Here is a 17,816-nt window from a genome sequence, read left to right as displayed (position 1 = left end):
ATGTCTATGCTGGAGGAAACGCTAATGAATTGTTTATAATTAAGATGACAATTAACAGTTTCACTGAAACTGAAGCTTTTTGTTTATGTGCAGCGCAAAATCCTCTGTAGATTGTAAATGAGGGAAACAGCAGCAACCTTTTAAGATTTGAAACAACAACAAAAAAAAAAAACAATGCATCAAGAGGGGCAAAGTTCATATCATGAACATCCTGAGGTTAAGTTTCCAAGTTAATGGCAACTAGAACAACATTTTTTATTTTTTTTTTCCAGTTTCAGTGAAAAGCTTTGCCTGCCTGGTATCAGCTGTGCTTGTGTGGCGTGATAAATGACCTTACCGTTCGCCTCTGTCACCTCGCATCCACCGGGAGATTAAACCGGCCTGACAGGACACCATACACTCATGGAGATTATGAGCCTCCTGCAGTCCAAGACCTCTTCCAGCCTTTCCTCTACCTCCGATTCAAGTAAAACTGTTCGGCTTCATCTAAACTTCTTTTTGCATTTCTCGTTTCGCTTTCCCTCTGTGAAGAAGACCGACTGAGGAAGTGGAGATCTTAACTAAAACAGAAGTGAGCTGGTAATCTTGTGGCTTAAGTGTCAAAACTACCTACGGTCTCAGGCATTACAGTAAATGTTGGACAGCAGAGCAGAACTTTTCTATTTGCATGGACTTACATGAACATAAACGAAAGATGCAAAACTGCGGGAAGAGAAAAGCACCTTGACGTTTCCACTACTGCGTAGTCTCTTCCGGAGAATGACAAAGGAGTTTTCAATAAAGGAAAGTGCTAAATTTATGACCGGATAGACGTTAGAATTATATCCGGTCACACAAACAGACCAAGCTGCAAAATTATTCCCATCTTCAGTGAAACTTATTGTCCCAGTGCTTAATGTAAGGAGACGCAGCTCAAGAGAACGCACCTGAAGAGGACTTTGCTCGGTGATGCTTGCCACGGACCTCCTGGCCGCGTTTGCCCAGAGGAGCGGGGCGGTCCGACGTCCGAGCTGAAGGCGTGGGGCCATCCCGCCGAAGCCTCAGGTGCAGGGACCGTTCAGAAAACAGGGTCTGGATCAAGGCCAGGTCCAGAGCAGACACACACTGGCCGTTCAGCACCAGGATCTCGTCGCCTGGACGGAGACCTACATGCAAACGCAGGTGTGTTTCAGGAACAAAAAGCGGCCTACGGAGGCACCTGCGACAAGACTTAAACTCGAGGTGAAAGTGAGAAGCTGCCACCTTCGCTGAAAGCCAGCCCATCGGCGAGAACTTCGCTCACAAAAATCCTGCTGTTCCTCTGACTGTCAATGTGTCCCGTTATGGCAAAGCCTGAGGATTGGGAAAAAAAAATGTTGAAACAGAAGATGAATTAAATAAAACTCATGAGGCCATGAGGTAAACGTCATTTTAATTAAGCATTAATTTGTCCACAAGCTGGCTCACCAAAGTCGCCGGTGCTGCTCGGCCTTCTCATGTGCAGCGCGAACACATTAGCAGAGACCACCTCCAGCTGATCCCAGACCTACGGCGAGATAGAAAATAAAATCAATACACAATAAAAAATATAAATAAAAAAAAGCCAGGATAATAAAGAGTTATTTGTGTTCTTCAGAGAGTGCATGCATGTCCTTCTCACCGCGTCGTGGAGAAGCTCGCCAGGAGCCAAGTATCGAACTTCCACATTCTGCCCTGCTTGTCTGTGTAGCCGGATGCAGTGCAAACCCGGGTCCAGCTGCTTCACCTGCTTACACAAGAGACCCTTTAATGTTCAGCAGCCTGCATGAACACAACAATGTGACATATTTCATGCATTGGTACTTAGCCGGGCAGCTGCTTGTGCAGCAGAGGCGTAAATTATTTACCAACTTTTCATGGGGAGGAGAGAAACAAAGATGCATTGCCCAAGCTATTGCTCGTACGTTGGGCGTGCATGTGTCAACGTTTGTGCAGTCATTCACCGGGAGCAGTACAAAGTCAGACACTAAACAACTTCTACACAATGCAACTTCAAATACTGCTGCAGAGGCTTCAGAAGTTGTGACTCAACTCTAACAAGTTTAAATGTCTGTTTACTTAAAGACCAAACACAATTTTTACAACTTGACTGAGTTGTGTTAAGGCTTGTTGGTCGTGATAACTATATTCGTTGCCGTGAATAAAATAGAAAATATGGAATAAGCATGAATGAAAAAAGCTAACTAAAACAAAAGCAGTGACAACACTTTTATGACATAAAAAGGACATAAAAAGGATTGCAATGTAAAACACGGCCCTCCTGTTTTAGCTGATAAATGTTCACAAACATGTGGTCTGGCAGTTCACTCCCCACTTGTGCTATCTGTGCTGGCTGACCCACATTTAGCAAATTTATTTTAGAAAAACTGTCACAACCTTTTTCCTGTCTTCCATTAAGTGCTCACACATAAATTCAATAAATTCCCCCAACGCTGAAGATCTAGATGATGCGTCATCATCCATATATGGCACACTTGTTTTTTTTTTTGCGAACCCATTGCTCAGAAAGTGCTTTTTGACACGACTTGACTGCTTTGAAAACAATTTAGCAACACATATGATTTATTAATGCTTCATACTTTCAATATTTAAAGCTTGCATGACTTCAAAAATATTATATTTGTCTATTAAGTTTGCATGAATTCCTACACTACACAATGAAATCCAAATGTCCTCGTTGCTTCTATTCACTTTTTTCTCCCCTTCAGCTGTCAGAAATATTGTCCTCTCACTCTGGCAACATGTCATTTCTTTGAAAACCAACCTTGCAGGCTGCACAAAGAAGGTCAGCGGCTGTCTGGTGTTTTCTGATGGAAAGTTGGACCGTCAGGCCGTCCGGCATGCGCACACATGTCAGCGTGTCGGAGGCGGCGTCGACGTTGTCCCAAATGCCCCCATCAGGTGGCGACATGGAGTAGATCCTGGTCAACATGTTAGGCTTCTGTGGAAAAAAAAAAAAAAAAACAGGGGGAAAAAATTAAGGTAAGTCCCAAAAGGAATAAGCAGATTGAAGAGGATGAGCAGCATTAGAAAGAGAGGAAGTATAAAGGGATAAACACGAGATACAAAAGGTAAACGAGGAGGGAGTGACTGTGAGTCAAAGCACACAAATCAATACAGCTCCATTAGTCTGAATGCTTGGCTCCGGATCAAGCAGTAGAGCAAAGATGTCCAACAATTAGGTTTTCAGAAATTCATTTAACATCCATAGATGGCAGTTGCTGCACATTATAGTCATGATTATAGCTGTGTACACAAGGTGATTGACAAGGGCCAAACTGGCTGGTGCTGACATCAAATAGGGGCTCAACGAGTTAAAAAGTAATCATACCCATATGTTGTAGGCAGGAAGTACGGGTATAACTGAACAGTAGAAGGAAAAGAAAAGAAAAAAAAACAAACATTTTCCCTAAATATTTTTAATAAATAACTGGAAAAACTAACATGTCCACTATGAAAGATGGCAGTGATGTGAAATACACTGTAGTGCTGGAAGAAAATCCATTCGAGACTCTCTGCAAAAGAACGGAAACTGTAATAGAGGTTTTCCTTTCAGCCAGACAACAACCCCACATATAAAGCTGGATCTACAAAATGTTAGAAACAACATCCTTGGGATATTTTGCAAAGAAAAATAGGTCAAATTTCAGTCTATAAAATCCAAAAGAGGTAGAGAAGCAGCCCTGCAGCTGTGACCTCGGCAAAATGTTTATTTTTGTTTTTATTTTCAGTAATGATTCAGGGGAACTGAATACAATGGCATGCCACACTCTTCAGATTTTATCTGCATAAATAAAATGTTGCAAGACTCCACACATTTAATGTTCCTTTTCCCCCTTACAATATGGTCCATCAATAAAAAAAAAATAATAATAAAATAAAAAAAAACTCCCCATAAAATACATTCAAGTTTGTGGTTTAAACATGAAAAATGTGAAACTGTTCAAGGGTGTCTGAATACTTTTGCAAGGCTCGTAATGTACATCGACAATGTGCTTGGAAATGATTCCAAGATCTTGGAGGTAATTACAAGCTCTAGTATTTGTGGCATTAGGAGGAAGGTCTGAGTTGGGTATTAAGGTGGGGGGGTTAGCCCGCCGCTCGGCCTCTCAGGCAGCCATTTGGGGCTTTTGGTTGAGACTTTGTGTCTCTGGAGGGGAAAAAAACACCACTGCTGCGTCGTGGAGTCGGGGGCCGGCACCACAATCGCAGCTCAAAGCCACAATTATTACGGCCATAGATCATGAGGAAAGGCTCCGCACCAAATATACCGACAATATCAAGTTAAACCGAAACATGGCAGTGAGGGGGGATAATTGCAAACGCATTATGGGACCAATAAATGGAGAGTGATGTGTGTGTGTGTGTGTGCGTGTGTGTGACTGAGGGTTTTATTTTATTTTTTATTTTTTTAATCCAATGTGTATGAGGTCTGTCAATTTCATATGCTGCTTGCTTGGTCTGATAAATCAGCTCAAGAGGAAAAAGACCTTTTTCCCCAGCTAGAAAAAGCGCCTAAAGGGACAAGCAAACATCTCTGATTCAGAGCATTGCATGGCTTCACAAACAAACAAACACACACACACACACACACACACGCTCTTTCAAGAAACATCAACATACAAACATTTGTCTCCTTTTCTGGCTAAATGACAACTTAAAAGTTCGTGCATGAATGAAATCCCCGCCCCCCTCCCGCTCCCACCTGTCGTAAAGAGGGAACATGTCGAGATTCACTAGTGATTTCTCTGAAATGTGATGTGAGGTAAACGTGGTGACAAAAGGATGACCAAGCTCTGCGTCACGGCAACATGGCACGACCTCGCACGTGCAACCGGAAATTCGAAATGCGGTTTCCGACGGCAAGCCTGACCAACAGCTGACCAACACTGAACACTCATTCATGGTTGGAGAGTGGGCCGACGGTTGCCTGTTTCCATGAATGGCGGCCAAGCACTAGCAGGAGGCTCTGCCTTGACGCTGGACTTCAACAGGTGCTCTGTGTGGTGTGTGTGTGTGGACGCACTGTTTCAATTCAAGTGTGGAAATTATTTCCCAGTCAGCCGTCCCCCCCCCCTACGAGCCGCAGAGTAACGGGCGCTGCACAAAAACAGCCATCTTGTTACCCTTAGCAGCACAAATATTACAGTGCTGAGAACAAGTGGACCTAAAAAAAAAATAAAAAAAAGCAACTGTCATCTTTTACAGTTCTTAAAAATTTACTCTTCATTTCCCAAAAGCTCCACTCAAACTTACTTACTTTCACCTTATTTCTTGGGCTTAAAGTGATTTCAGTGGCCACCCAGAAAACGCTCTGAATGTTTCTGACAATATCTTTGCCAGAATTTAGGATTTAAAGCTGCATGTGTGCATTTGGAGTTAGTGGAGTGTGCCGAGAGGCAACGACAGCCAAAGAGGATCAGTATGTCATGGATGGGAGGTGATGGGACGCTGGTCAAGAGCCAGGGAAGAAAAAGAAGAAGAAGAAAAAAATCTGTCCAGCTGCTTTTAATTCAGTCTGGGAACCAGCCACTGAGAAAGAGAAAATGGATGAAACTGCATTAAACTTAACATATGTACAACAATATAAGGGTGCTCATTTAAAGTATTCATATCCATCAAAACTTTTTGCCTCTTGTTTCTTTAGAAACCTCATGCTACAATGTACTGTTTTGGTATTTTTTGTGAAAAACAAATTTTTGATCTCATCAGTAAATAGTTGATAACATGAGTCAAATTTAAATATATCCATTATCTGCAGACTTATCGGGACCCAACAAATGTTCACTGACAAACAGCATCATATAGATAAAATGAACACACCACAGATCAGGAACAATGTTCGGATTGAGGTCAGAAAACAAAATTCAAAGCTCTGAATATCTCCTGGAGAAGTTATCAACCCAGTACAACATGGTAGTGAGAGCGTCATGCTGCGGGGATGCTTGTCTTTAGTAGGGATTACAGCTGATGCGGAGGTGAAAGGCACGAAATACAGAGCAACCCCAGAAGAAAGCCTGCTGGAGTTTATAAATGACTACAAACAGGGCAAGAAGTTCACCTTCCAGCAGCCCTTGCCACAATTAAATGGTTTTAAGCATTTGGTAGAATGGCCTACTCAAAGTATATTCCGATCATTTTAATTGAAAATTTGCAGAAAACGTTGAAAATTTGATGCTTTTTATCAAATCAGGCTTTGCAAGAGCTTTTTAAAAATAATAATAATAATAATAATAATAATAATAATAATAATAAATAAATAAATAAATAAAATTAGAAAAGACAAATTGTACTTGAAACCTTCATTTGGAAAACATCACACTTATACACTGTACAGTTAATCATATAAGGTCTGAATAAACTTTATATTCATCATTATAAAGTGACAAAACATGAAAAAGATCAAGGGATTATTATTTTAGAAAGGCACTGGATACCTTTTAAATATAAAATAACTTTCTTAAGTGGTGCTAGCTGTCAAACCTGTCATTTTTTTTTATGCAGTCACAGCATATCAATTCACAGCTCAGCAGACAGCACGAGTGGGTGGAGGGTGGATTTCACGAGCAAAACTATCTCAGTCAGAGTAAGTTTTAACCTCTCAGTAAGGGCAGACGGCAGCAGAGCTGACAGGCCCATCACATGGAGCTGCTCGCTTCTTTCCTTCGAGCTCCAGCCAGACAGCATCTGCACATCCTCAGCCTGCTGGAATATCTTGTCGGCTCTCTGAGAAACCATTTAAGTAACAACGGAGCTTGGACACTTGCTCACACCAACACAAGTTGGCCTCACTGAAAAGAAAGGATTAATGGAAGATGGTGACTTTTTAGGGGAATTTAAGTACCAAGTAATACACCAAGTCACAAAATCATTAAGAAATGACTTGCTCTAATGTGTTAAATCTTTTTTTTTTCACACTGTGAGGAAACACAGCTGTAAACATATCAAAAAATAATAACTTGAGATTTAACCATTATTTTACATTTTCATTGCAAGATTTAGATTTTCCATATATGGAAATGTGAGAGAAGTTAAAATGCAGACCATTAAAGTCAACATTAAAGCTCAGAGCTAATGAAAGCCTTTATTGTTTCCCTAAACCACTTCATGATCAGTCTCTTTCTAGACCCTAAATGAGGCCAGTTTTAACACTTGCCACATTGACCACAGACTCCTACTATGAATCATAGCACCCAGTGAGTTAACCCATGATCTCCATGACACCAATCCTGCCGTCTCTGAAAGTATCTATTATGCACGTCTGCAAGAGTTATTTCCTCAAGACAGATACTCTATGGCTTTCTGAGATCATCGGAAACATACAAGTTCAATTTAAAGCATGTTTGCAAACTGTGCCATTCACTCTCGCACAATGTACATTTTGCAAAACATACATTTTTTGATCCAGAAGGCCATAGCGTATGTTTTCAAAATTCTGTAAAACCACGTCGCAGCATTTCAACCTATTTCTTAAAGCATGATAACTTGATGGGACACAGACATCTCAGTTATTGTTCCAGTGATGAACCACGTACAGTTATAAAGCTGCTAAGGCCTGTGTGTTGTCTAAGGATATCCTCCAAACCAAGACAATCTGAAGTATTGAGAAATATTGTTTTCGCAATTTTGTACATTTCTATTATTAGAGTGCACATGCGACATCATGCTTTGTGAGCACAAAAAAGGTCCGAATCCTGATCCCAGGTCAAGATTCAAACCCATGACAGGCAAGGCAACAGTGCAGCAGCACCACCACGGTGTAGCCCGCATCATTCAGAAATGATCCAATTATGAAATTATCCAATTGTTCCCGTCTCCCCAGATTGACACATTTGCCAAACACTCAACGCTCTAATAAACTCAGTTCGCAACAGAGTTTAAGAGGGTGCTAGTTTGGCCATGTTGAACTTCTTCTGTTAGATCTGCTGTGTTTATCTGGCAGACACCTACAGATGAACATGAAACGAGTCTTTGCTTTGAACCTCAATAAGTAACATAGTCACACAGACCCACGCACGCTTTCTAATCCCCTCAATCATGCAAACACCTTGTGTGTAAAAATATCTTCACACAGCCCGCAATCAAAACCAGGAAGGAGAGCAGTGGTTGCACTAAGACTATATGATGCTAAAACCAACAGAGCCACACGTTTAAGACAGAAATGTTTTTCTTGTTGTTGTTTTTCTTGTACGTGGACAGAATTAATACATTTGCTGACTCACCTCTGTACTTCTGGGGGGCAGCATGTATGTCTGACCTCCAGCATCGCTCTCAAAGACCTGAAAAATCAAAAGAAGGGATGGTCAGAAAGCACAGACAGAAGGGCACCATGCTGACTGACTGAGTCATAAAGCCTTGGCATCAGCAACACAATAATAGATGCACACAGCGCTGGTAGTTAGGTAGTTAATTAAAAACTACTCATGGCGAGAACAGCACTTTGATACTGCTTCCAAACTAGATTTTTGTAGCCTTTGAAGGGGGCATGGTGGAAATGTGATGTGTGTGTGTGCGCCTGTGTGTGTGAAGACAGGGGTTGACTGCAGAGCAATTGCAGAGAGATGAAAGAGGAAAATGGTCCAATAGCACATGAGAGGAGAGGACAAGCATCCTCACTATTTCTCCCCTTCGGGACTGCTTCTTGACTGACTCCAACTTCTTTAACCAATTACCTTTTACCAAGTCATTGTGTTGTTCAAACTGTGGGGCTTATAATGGAAGCAGACAACTCGTATTTAACCTTTCACCTAGAAGAATAGTCCGAGACAAAATGTGAAAACATTCCTTCAAAAGTTTAGTCAAAATAAGCTCCTATGTCCCTTTGGATAGAATATGTGTGGGGAGATTTACCTTGTTAGTTGTTATGCTAAAAAAAAAGTTTTATTTCAATGCCCGTTAAAATCCGTAACTGAAGTTTTGATTAAAAAGAGTTGAATTTGAATAAATACTGTAACATGTAGAAATATCTGCATGATTTTTTTTTTTTATGTGATAGAAATTGCTCAATAAGAAATGTTTATTTCAACATTAGAACAAGCCTTATGCATTGTTGGAGAAATCTTGCAGCAAACGAGATTTGCTATTTGCATCTTTAGTGATAAAGAAACAAGTAGCAAATCCATTACCTTAAACTCCCTCAATCATAGCAGGCACACTGCAGTTAAAACTGACATGAAAGTGACACTTGATGCCGTGAAGTTACTTAACTGCACAAACGATCCAAGAGAAAGCTTTCAAGTCTCTGTTATGGTAGCAGGAGGCCTCGTCTTGCGTCTTCTCTTCCCCCTCAGCATGCGTACATTTATAACCTGGCAGTAAACGGTGCCGCTTCGCCGTAAACTGTCTAATTTTAGAAAGATTTACCAATGCTCCCACAAATCCTCATACCTTGGCCTATTTCCCACAGCCGACCGATGGCCAGCTCCCTACTGTAGCACTGTTAAGATGGACGAGGGAACAGTAACCAAGGAGGAAGGATGGAGAAAGGGGTGAAAGCGTGACTTCAGGGCAAGGCTCTGGAGCAGAGCGTTGCTGTGGTAAATGGGATTTAGGCTTAGTCAACACAGATGAGTCAGTATGGAAATTGTCAGAGAAGGACTGCTGGGTAACGCTCTGTTTATGCTCTGAGGATCTGTTTGTGTTAGAGAATTGGGCTGGAAACGGGGGTGGGGAGAAAGATGATGAGAGGGAAAGCGAGAGAAAACACAAGATTCTAGTGATTACCTATGCAGAGGATGGAGAGGTAAAGAGTAAAAAGACAACGTGTTTGATTTGGGACAAGAAAGGCAGAGATATCTCACAAAAATAAATTAAACGTGTTCTGGAGAGTTTGTCTCATCAAGAAGTCTCGGTTCAAATCCAAAAGGGAAAAAAAATAGACTCATTTTTTGTCATGCTGAAAACAAAATAAATGCAGGAATTTTTACAGTTCAGACAGAAGCATAAGGGGACACTACTATTATTGTGGAGTGTAAAATACAACTGAAAACCCTGAGAAATTTAGTAATTTAAATTTAAGTGCCAGTGTACTTTTTACACAGACATTCTTAGTACAAAGAGAGACTGTATTGGTTGCCGTTACAGGCTCTGTCTCTGTGATATGACCCACTTGGTCAACAACACTCATTTGTGACTTCAACATATCGCAGCAATAAAACTAGACATTAAAAGCTACGACATTCAAATCAAAGTGCTTAGTTATGAAAACAGGAGAGCAGGAGATTTAAACTCATTTAATAAAAGAAATGGTTTCATCACAAGTTGTTCCAGACGTTTAATCTCATCTCCAAATCAGACTTGGATCCTTGAACGTGAAGTTTATGAAGCTACGTCTGCTGGAGTCTACAGGAGTGAGGGTAGAGAATGTCATCTACCACACACAGCTTTTTAATAATTCATCTATGTGATACAGCGCCACCTTGGCCTTCTGCGCAGCAAAATGGAACTGCGCCTCATTAAGCTCGGCGGCAGGAACTCCATGGAAAAATAACAACACAGGGGGAAGCGTACCTGGATGCTGACAGACGTGCACAAATGCATAAACATAAATATCACACAGCAGGTGGTGGGATAGATGAGAGGGAGCAAAAGAGGACAGGGAACACGCTGCAAGCTGTAAGGAGTACGGGTTCACCTAAAGATTATAATTAACTCGTAGCTGTCCTGTTAGCTTAAAAAAAATAAATAAAACCGAGGTCTCGGCATTCAGATGTACCCCACTTTTCTCAGCTACAACCCAGGGGTCCATGAAACGCTTGAGTAAATAAGTGCTTCCTCAGTGTCGTCCGTGGCCCTGAGGGCGCCAAGTGGAGGATTTATAACTGATTTAGCACTGAGAAATAGGCAGCCTGCGCAACTCTAATTACTAACCTGAGAGGATAGACTTCCCCGTCTGCACCTGGGTAAGGAATGTTCCCGTGTGCTCATGCTGATGAGAGGTTTGCTCTCAGACTTCGAAAGAAGCCAGGAGAGATGCGAGCCTGTGTGCTCTTCATTAATAAACGCTCACATGGGGTTTGGGGGGGAGGATGGGGGTGAAAATGTGCTGAAAGTGCTGCAGAAATACATGCAAGTAAGCAAAAGTGCAACATGGTTTCAGGGTGTTTTCATAACGAAAATATGCTCAAATATGTATACAAACACTTTGTCCACACATCAATTCTGCATGCTAATACTCTGTGGTCAAACTTGTGAAATTCTCCTCCTGAACAGATGATTAATCATCTCAGACCTGTGATGATTAATCATAGGTCATCTTAAAGTGCTTCATTACTTTTTTTTTTAAACGATTCAATGCACTGCCTTTTCACTACCTGCAAGAATGGAGAACTCGTTCTTTTACTAGCGATGGCAAGAACTTTCATTTGGCCAGGACATTTCATACATAAAGAAACCAAAGTGCAGAGTTTCTGCAAATCCTCAGATGAGCAGCATACACTGGACCACTCAGTTTGTGGTTTTAATGTTGCAAAATGAAGAAGTGTCCAAACTTTCGCAAGATAATGCAGACATATTACTCAAAGGCTTGATGCAACTTTTAAGTGCAAGATTTACAGAAAATGTGACGGTGTCAGTGTTGACAACGTTTAAAATGTGTCTTTGTGCTGAGTAATACCTGCGCTACAGAGGGTCTCTTGTCCCGGCCCCGTTTCGTCAGGTTGTCCAGGCCTTTAAGAGAGGAGAAAATGCTTCTCTTTCGCTGGCCACAAGTCACCGACAACGAACGCCTCCTGGCTGTGGCCTCGTCCCTGGAACAGATCTGAAGGGATTCACACAGTCAGGACTAGAGTCAACAAAAACAACGTCCGTCTCTATTCTGAGGTCGTCTTCCTCACCAGTGCATGGAAAGAAGACACAGAGAAAACCCCAAGGCGTCCCAGAGTGGACTTGGTTGGACGGCTGGCGATGGCAAGCAGGCTCTTCGGATTGGGCAGTTCCCCCCCCTGAAGACTAGCAAGGTAGCAGCGCATTCTGAAGAGGTCCATGTTGAATCTCTCCAAGTTCTGCTCCCACTGCTGAATCTGATGGCAAGTGGGGGAAAAAAACAAAAACCAAAAAAAAAAAACAATGCTTAAGTTTTGATTTATGTGAATTACTTCTTTGGGTGATGACTAAACAAGGAGTGCTTTTGGGGAAGGGGATCAAAAGAGATGCAGGGTCAGGCAAGTGTTTTAGTTTAAAGTGTAATGGCTTGCAGATGCTGGTGGCGGGCAGCACCGTGTCTTGGTGGAGGTTTTGCTGGTGACAAATGACTGCATATTTCACAGAGAGGCATTTCTATGTGCGCAGCGAACCCAAATGCACGTTTTATGTCTCGAGAACCAGGGGGCTGTTGAACAGACCGTGCACATAAACTTCCACCACAACAGCCCGTATACAGTTATGTTATTTTAGCTATAGGAAAGTGCTCATTTTGTTGGCTGGAGACTGGTTTTAACGAGAACACTCGAGCTAAAACAATCCTCTAACCCCCCCTGTAACAACCGAGTTTAATAGGTCTCGTCTGCGCTATGACTTCATTTACTATAATGGACCCACGGCGATGTCCCATTAGGGTTTTGCTCACATCAACATGCATTCGTCGGGATTAGGGGCAAACTGTGAACAGGGCCGAAGGGTGGCATTTTATGAACACCTTAAACAAACATCTTAAACAAAGGTCTTGTGGTGACATTACTGTGCGGCTAATGCACTGAACAATTATGTGGCTGCGCAGGTGGGCACAGTTAACAAGTAGGCCAGGAAGACCAGCTTACCCTGTGAATTCTTCTTGTTGAAAATATACTACATCTGGCATAATACTTGGTCACTGAGGACCAGATTTATGTGCCCCACTTGTCAACTGTGGCGAAAGGTCTGGGTTCCCCCCCCTGTGGATAGGTAAGGTGGTCTCAATCGTAGATTTTAATAGCTTGTGAGGCAAGTGGATTTCACAAAGATATGTGCTTAACCTGGTGATTTTACTCAGCTATGTTTTAGAAATATAGAAACTGAAAACAGTTGTTCTTTGTTAACAGTGACTAGATTTAAGGAGATAGGAAAGGAAAGATCACATCTGTAGGGTCCAAGACGAATTGTTGTTCTTTTGACAGACTCTCCCATCTAAGAAAATAATTGAGGCCTTAAAAAACTGTAGCAATCAAATAATTAGAAGTTATTTTCAAAAAAATGATGATTTCTGACTGCAGCTGGTTGCAGTGGGATTTTTTTAGGGGTGTCAGAGAAAGGTGTTTATAAAATTGATATTTCGCTTTTTCAGATTTTTTTTAAAATACTTTTGTTCTTTCGTTTCCATTACTCTCTGATTAATGTCAATTGGCAATTCCACTTCTCAAGGGCCAATGTCCACCAACTTTTGGATGCCTCTCTGCTCCATAACTGCTCAAATAAAAGTCTGCATTACCTCCTTTGCATGTCAGCAACATTTGCAAAGCTCTGGGTTATTAACCCCCCCAAAGGATTCAGGTGTGCTGGAGCAGAGATGCATCCAAAAGTAGTAGGATGGTGGCATTCGAGGACTGTTGATGTTGCTGCAACCCCACACCTGTTTAGATTGGCTGAGACCGCTTCAAGTTTTGCCATTTATTTACACATGTGTGGCACAAATTTCAAAAAAATGTTTTTTTCCTAAATTGACTACCAATTTAGGGGGGAAAAATGTCAGTTTTTCTCCTGAAATGTTCTGTGTGTAAAATTTCTTAGATGATTTATGCAAGGAGTGGAGTAGTCGTGCAGAATGTTTGCTAGAGTTTGCTTTTTTGTTTGTTTGTTTTTTTTCTTCATGAATGAAGCAGGTTTGATTTAAGTTTAAGCCCACCTGGCTTTCTTTCAGAAGTAATTACTGACCCGAAGCCTCAGTCTGGAAAACTTTTTCTGTAACCAGATGTTTGACTTTTCTTGTTCTCTGCTTTAATATCTGCATGCATGAATATTCTTTTAGTGAAACCTGATCACACAGTGTGTAAGTGCATATGGGCATTTGTGTGTTCGCGTGTTGCGGGGTGGGGGGGGGGGTTGGTGGCTGGGGTGGGAAAGGGCAACATCAAACAAGGTCTGCTGGCACTGATTGGAGCAGACACGGGTGTGGGGGTAGGAAGGGACATCAAAGTGGTGCCCTGTCGGTGCTCGACAACCCCGCTGAAACTTAAATTTATCATCAGCCTCGAGGCGCCTTTATCAGAGTCCTGTCCTGTACCACTTCTGACCCTATCATTCACTCCAACTCCGGCTTGTCTCTCTGCGGTGGCATGCCGGCTAATTGGAAACAGACGTGAGCGCAGGCAGCCTGGTGGTAGTCAGGCAGTGACATCTCTAATGGTTATGCCTGCAGTGAGCTGTTGAGAATATATCATGCAAGATTAGATTTTTATTCATTTTACAATAACTACGACACTTCGTTTTGCTTTTTTTTTTTTAAGCACCATCAGCAGAAACGTTGCAGAATGTCAATCCTTTGACATGATTTGTAAGTTGTGAAAATAAACAGCCTGTCTCATCAGCTAACAGTAGTTTTTTGTAAAAAAAAAAAAAAAAAAAAAAAAAAGAATTAGGCTTCTGGTTAAACTATGGGTCTTTTTCTGTCTCTCTGTAATCTGCTGTATGTAGGCTACAGCACAGCACTGAGTGCTTTGGATTTCCCCCTTCAGGCTGTTCGAGGAGGAGGAATAGGATAATGCATGTTGAGAGCCTATTACCAGAAAACATCTGGAATCCCAATCTGATGCTGCAGGAACAAGCAGCTCCCCCGAGCCCCCAGCAATGCATTTGGGGACTGATGCATCCAGGCCACTTTAACCACCCACAGACTAAAACTAAGCGCACAGACCTGTCGCCACAGTCGCCAAATCAGGAAAAATAAGTAGAGCACACACACTCGGGCACCATGGCACACTAAATGTTTTAGAAATGTGCCAAAATTAACCTGCATCCTCACCTACGCAGGCCGATTCGTTCTCATAGATGGACATTTTGAAGTACAAAAAATATTTCTCTTTATATTTTCCTCTCGACTCACCTGGTTCTCAATAGCTTTGCGGTTTTTGGGGTCGCTGACTACGGTCAGCTGGAGCTCGGCCATCTTCTTCATCTTCCCATCCATGTCTATCTTCTGCAGCAGCGTGCGTACCTGGTTCCGCAGCAGACGCACCGTGTCCTCCTTTCCCTGCCGCTTGGCGAGCAGCGAGGCGCTGGCTGAGTGGATGGCCGTCACCCAGTTCTCCAGATCCGTCTGGTTGCTGGCCTGAGATGACCAAAGAGAAGGGGATGTGATGAGGCTTGAAGGCTGACGTTCAGTTTAGCGACAAGGTTCAAAACTAGCAGGGTAGTAAATGTTGCAGCATGGCTAGTATTATTATTTAAAAAATAATAATTAGTCCTAGATAGGCTGGGAAGGATCACTGGACGACTGGTTGATATTTGGCACCAGTATCAGAAAGCATCAGCATAAATGCCCCCTGTAATTTTACTGAAATAAAGTGTCCAGGAGACAAAGTATTTGCTCAGAAATTAATTGAAGGTCATTTTCAATGACAGTGACTTAACTCATAATCTCATATACTCTAATGTATCTGCAACCTGGTGTAAGTACAACATGGAAAGATCAGCAATGCACTGAGAATTCTGCTGGGGCAAAAGGTCCAATTTGAGACTGGCCTCAACTGGCAGGTCAGGAAGCTATAAACTCCATATTTCAGTGAAATCACCAAATTTCATTAATCTAAGTAGCAAAAGGTTAACAATAAGAAAACTCTCATTGTTAAGAGTGTTAACAATAATACTTCACTCAGTACACACGTACTGGGTGAAGAAAATCTAAAGCTGGCTAGTTTCTGTATCAGTGACGTGAAGTCACAGGAAGCAAAGAAGCAGGAAGCTGGTGTAAATTGCTATTGGACAAATGTACGTCTCTATTACACTACTGTAGAGTAACATGCACATGCAGTAATGACTAAAAGTTAAGGGTTTATCTGAAACAAGTAGACGTCTCCAAATGAATTACTCAAACAGAAGACGTTCTCCCTCTTGGGGTGTTCTGGGACAGCCTGGACGACGCTGTCCTCGGCTAAGAGGGCGTAGCGGGGTGACAGCTCCTGCTCTGTAGAGCCCTTCCCGTAAGTTTCATAGAACAACAATGTGCATCCTGGGGGAAAAAAAAAAAAGGAAAAATGTTCAGCGAACTCTTTGCATATGCTAACGTCTAGAGAAGCTTTCTTAAAGGAATACAATGTCCTCTGAAAGGTTAAAATAAGCTTTGTTGACTCTCTCTCATTTCCTACAAGATTTTTCTCTATCATCATCATAGTGAAAGCACACATACATTTTATTGAAAATTTTTATCCCGGCAGACTAAAGCAACAACATAAATCTCCTAAAAGCATTTACAGTAAAAAGTTACTTTAAGTCAACTGTGACTCACTGATCCGGAACAAGAGTAAAAACCCTGATTGAGAGCAAACAGGAACCTTTTTGTGCTTAGCTAAGCAACGTTTGAGAAAGGATATTAGAATAATCTCCTCGGCTTCTCCCAACTCACGTTTTTCAGCATTAAGTCAAAACTCACGAGTTTGAGGCTTACCTTTCAAAGTCACCCAGTAGTGCTTCCACTTGCGTCGGGTCACCAGCTCCAGCTTCCTGTCCTTGTGCAGGGTAACGAGGGGCTTGAAGGACAGCCACCCCGCCCTTCTGACCACTCCCTGCTCCTTCTCAAACAAAAGGTCCAGCTCCTCCATGGAGCCCTCGGCCGACTCGCTGCTGCTTCCGTCTTCTTCCGTTCCAGTCGACGGGTCTCTCCTGTCGCCCCTTCCTGTTCCGTTTCCCGTCTCGAGCTCTCTCATGAAGTTTTCGTAGATGTTCTGGCGGACAGCGTCGCTGGTTGTCTGGTGGATGGCTCCTGACGACTGAGCTCTGGAGGCTCCGGGGAACCACAGGAGGCTGGAAACCTGGGAGGGGGAGCTGGTGTCAGCAGTCAGGCCGTCGACACCACTGTCGAAGGCCTCGCTTACGTCTTTGTATCTGGTCTCCTAGGGAGGCACGATGTAAACACAACGATTAGAACACACCCGATAGAAGAACACACCCAAATTTGTTCTTAATAACCTAAACCAAAACAATTACAAATAAATAAAGGTGCAATAGTATTAAGAGATAGCACCCATCCGTTCTTTCTCATCTTTTTAAATATTTTACAAAACCTTCCCATTATTAACATTTAGGGCCTGACAACCATCTACCAGAAATTCATAGCAAATTTGTTTGATGAATCCTGGAATTTTTGTCAGGTAAAATAAGGAATTTGGAGATGAAAACATTTGATTGGAGCAACTAAGGTTGTTTGGATTGTAAATGTTGCTGTTGCCTGGAGTAAGACAATAAAAGGAAATTTTTTTTATTTTATTTTTTTATGAACTACTTGGCAGTGGAAGAGCTTGGCTTATTCCGAGAATTCCCAACTATATGGAAAGAAAATGCAACCAGTTCGCAACCATGTATACAGACAGATGGAACCGTATTTAAATATTCTCTTTTCACTCAGCCCAAAAGTCGTATAAAACAAATTAGTTAGTATTTAGTAGTCTAGCTCAAAACTACTTCGAAGTCACTAAATTTTTCACTAAGCAGAGAAAGTAGAATAAATCTCCAGCGAAGACGTCTGGGAGTTTGGATCCCTTCTGCGTCAAACAATTTTACATCATTTGTGGTCTTATGTGGCTTCTCAAGCTCCAAAAATGAACACTTGATGGAAATGCCTCCTTTTCATCCTTGATGACAGTCTACTGACACTTGACTAGATTGCAGCATCG

The 17,816-nt window shown here is 42.1% G+C and overlaps 1 protein-coding gene across 1 annotated transcript in view; it reads right to left on the bottom strand.

The window, feature by feature from the left end:
• The window catches only part of tiam2a (TIAM Rac1 associated GEF 2a), a 44,385-nt gene extending 27,331 nt beyond the window's left edge, over window positions 1-17,054 (bottom strand). Inside the window, exons 1-11 of the mRNA XM_007549122.2 lie at window positions 16,592-17,054; window positions 15,984-16,156; window positions 15,032-15,256; window positions 11,853-12,038; window positions 11,633-11,776; window positions 8,241-8,297; window positions 2,783-2,959; window positions 1,640-1,744; window positions 1,447-1,525; window positions 1,243-1,332; window positions 927-1,145 (exon numbers count right to left, since the gene is read on the bottom strand). Of these exons, the coding sequence (XP_007549184.1) occupies window positions 927-1,145; window positions 1,243-1,332; window positions 1,447-1,525; window positions 1,640-1,744; window positions 2,783-2,959; window positions 8,241-8,297; window positions 11,633-11,776; window positions 11,853-12,038; window positions 15,032-15,256; window positions 15,984-16,156; window positions 16,592-16,850 (1,714 nt within the window). The 5' untranslated portion in view covers window positions 16,851-17,054. The remainder of the gene's footprint in view (window positions 1-926; window positions 1,146-1,242; window positions 1,333-1,446; window positions 1,526-1,639; window positions 1,745-2,782; window positions 2,960-8,240; window positions 8,298-11,632; window positions 11,777-11,852; window positions 12,039-15,031; window positions 15,257-15,983; window positions 16,157-16,591) is intronic.
• Window positions 17,055-17,816: the final 762 nt, after the last annotated feature.

Source organism: Poecilia formosa, unplaced genomic scaffold, assembly GCF_000485575.1.
Source record: "Poecilia formosa unplaced genomic scaffold, Poecilia_formosa-5.1.2 Scaffold30, whole genome shotgun sequence".
In the NCBI taxonomy this organism is placed as follows: Eukaryota; Metazoa; Chordata; class Actinopteri; order Cyprinodontiformes; family Poeciliidae; genus Poecilia; species Poecilia formosa.
This window is presented reverse-complemented; position numbering and strand designations above follow the sequence as displayed.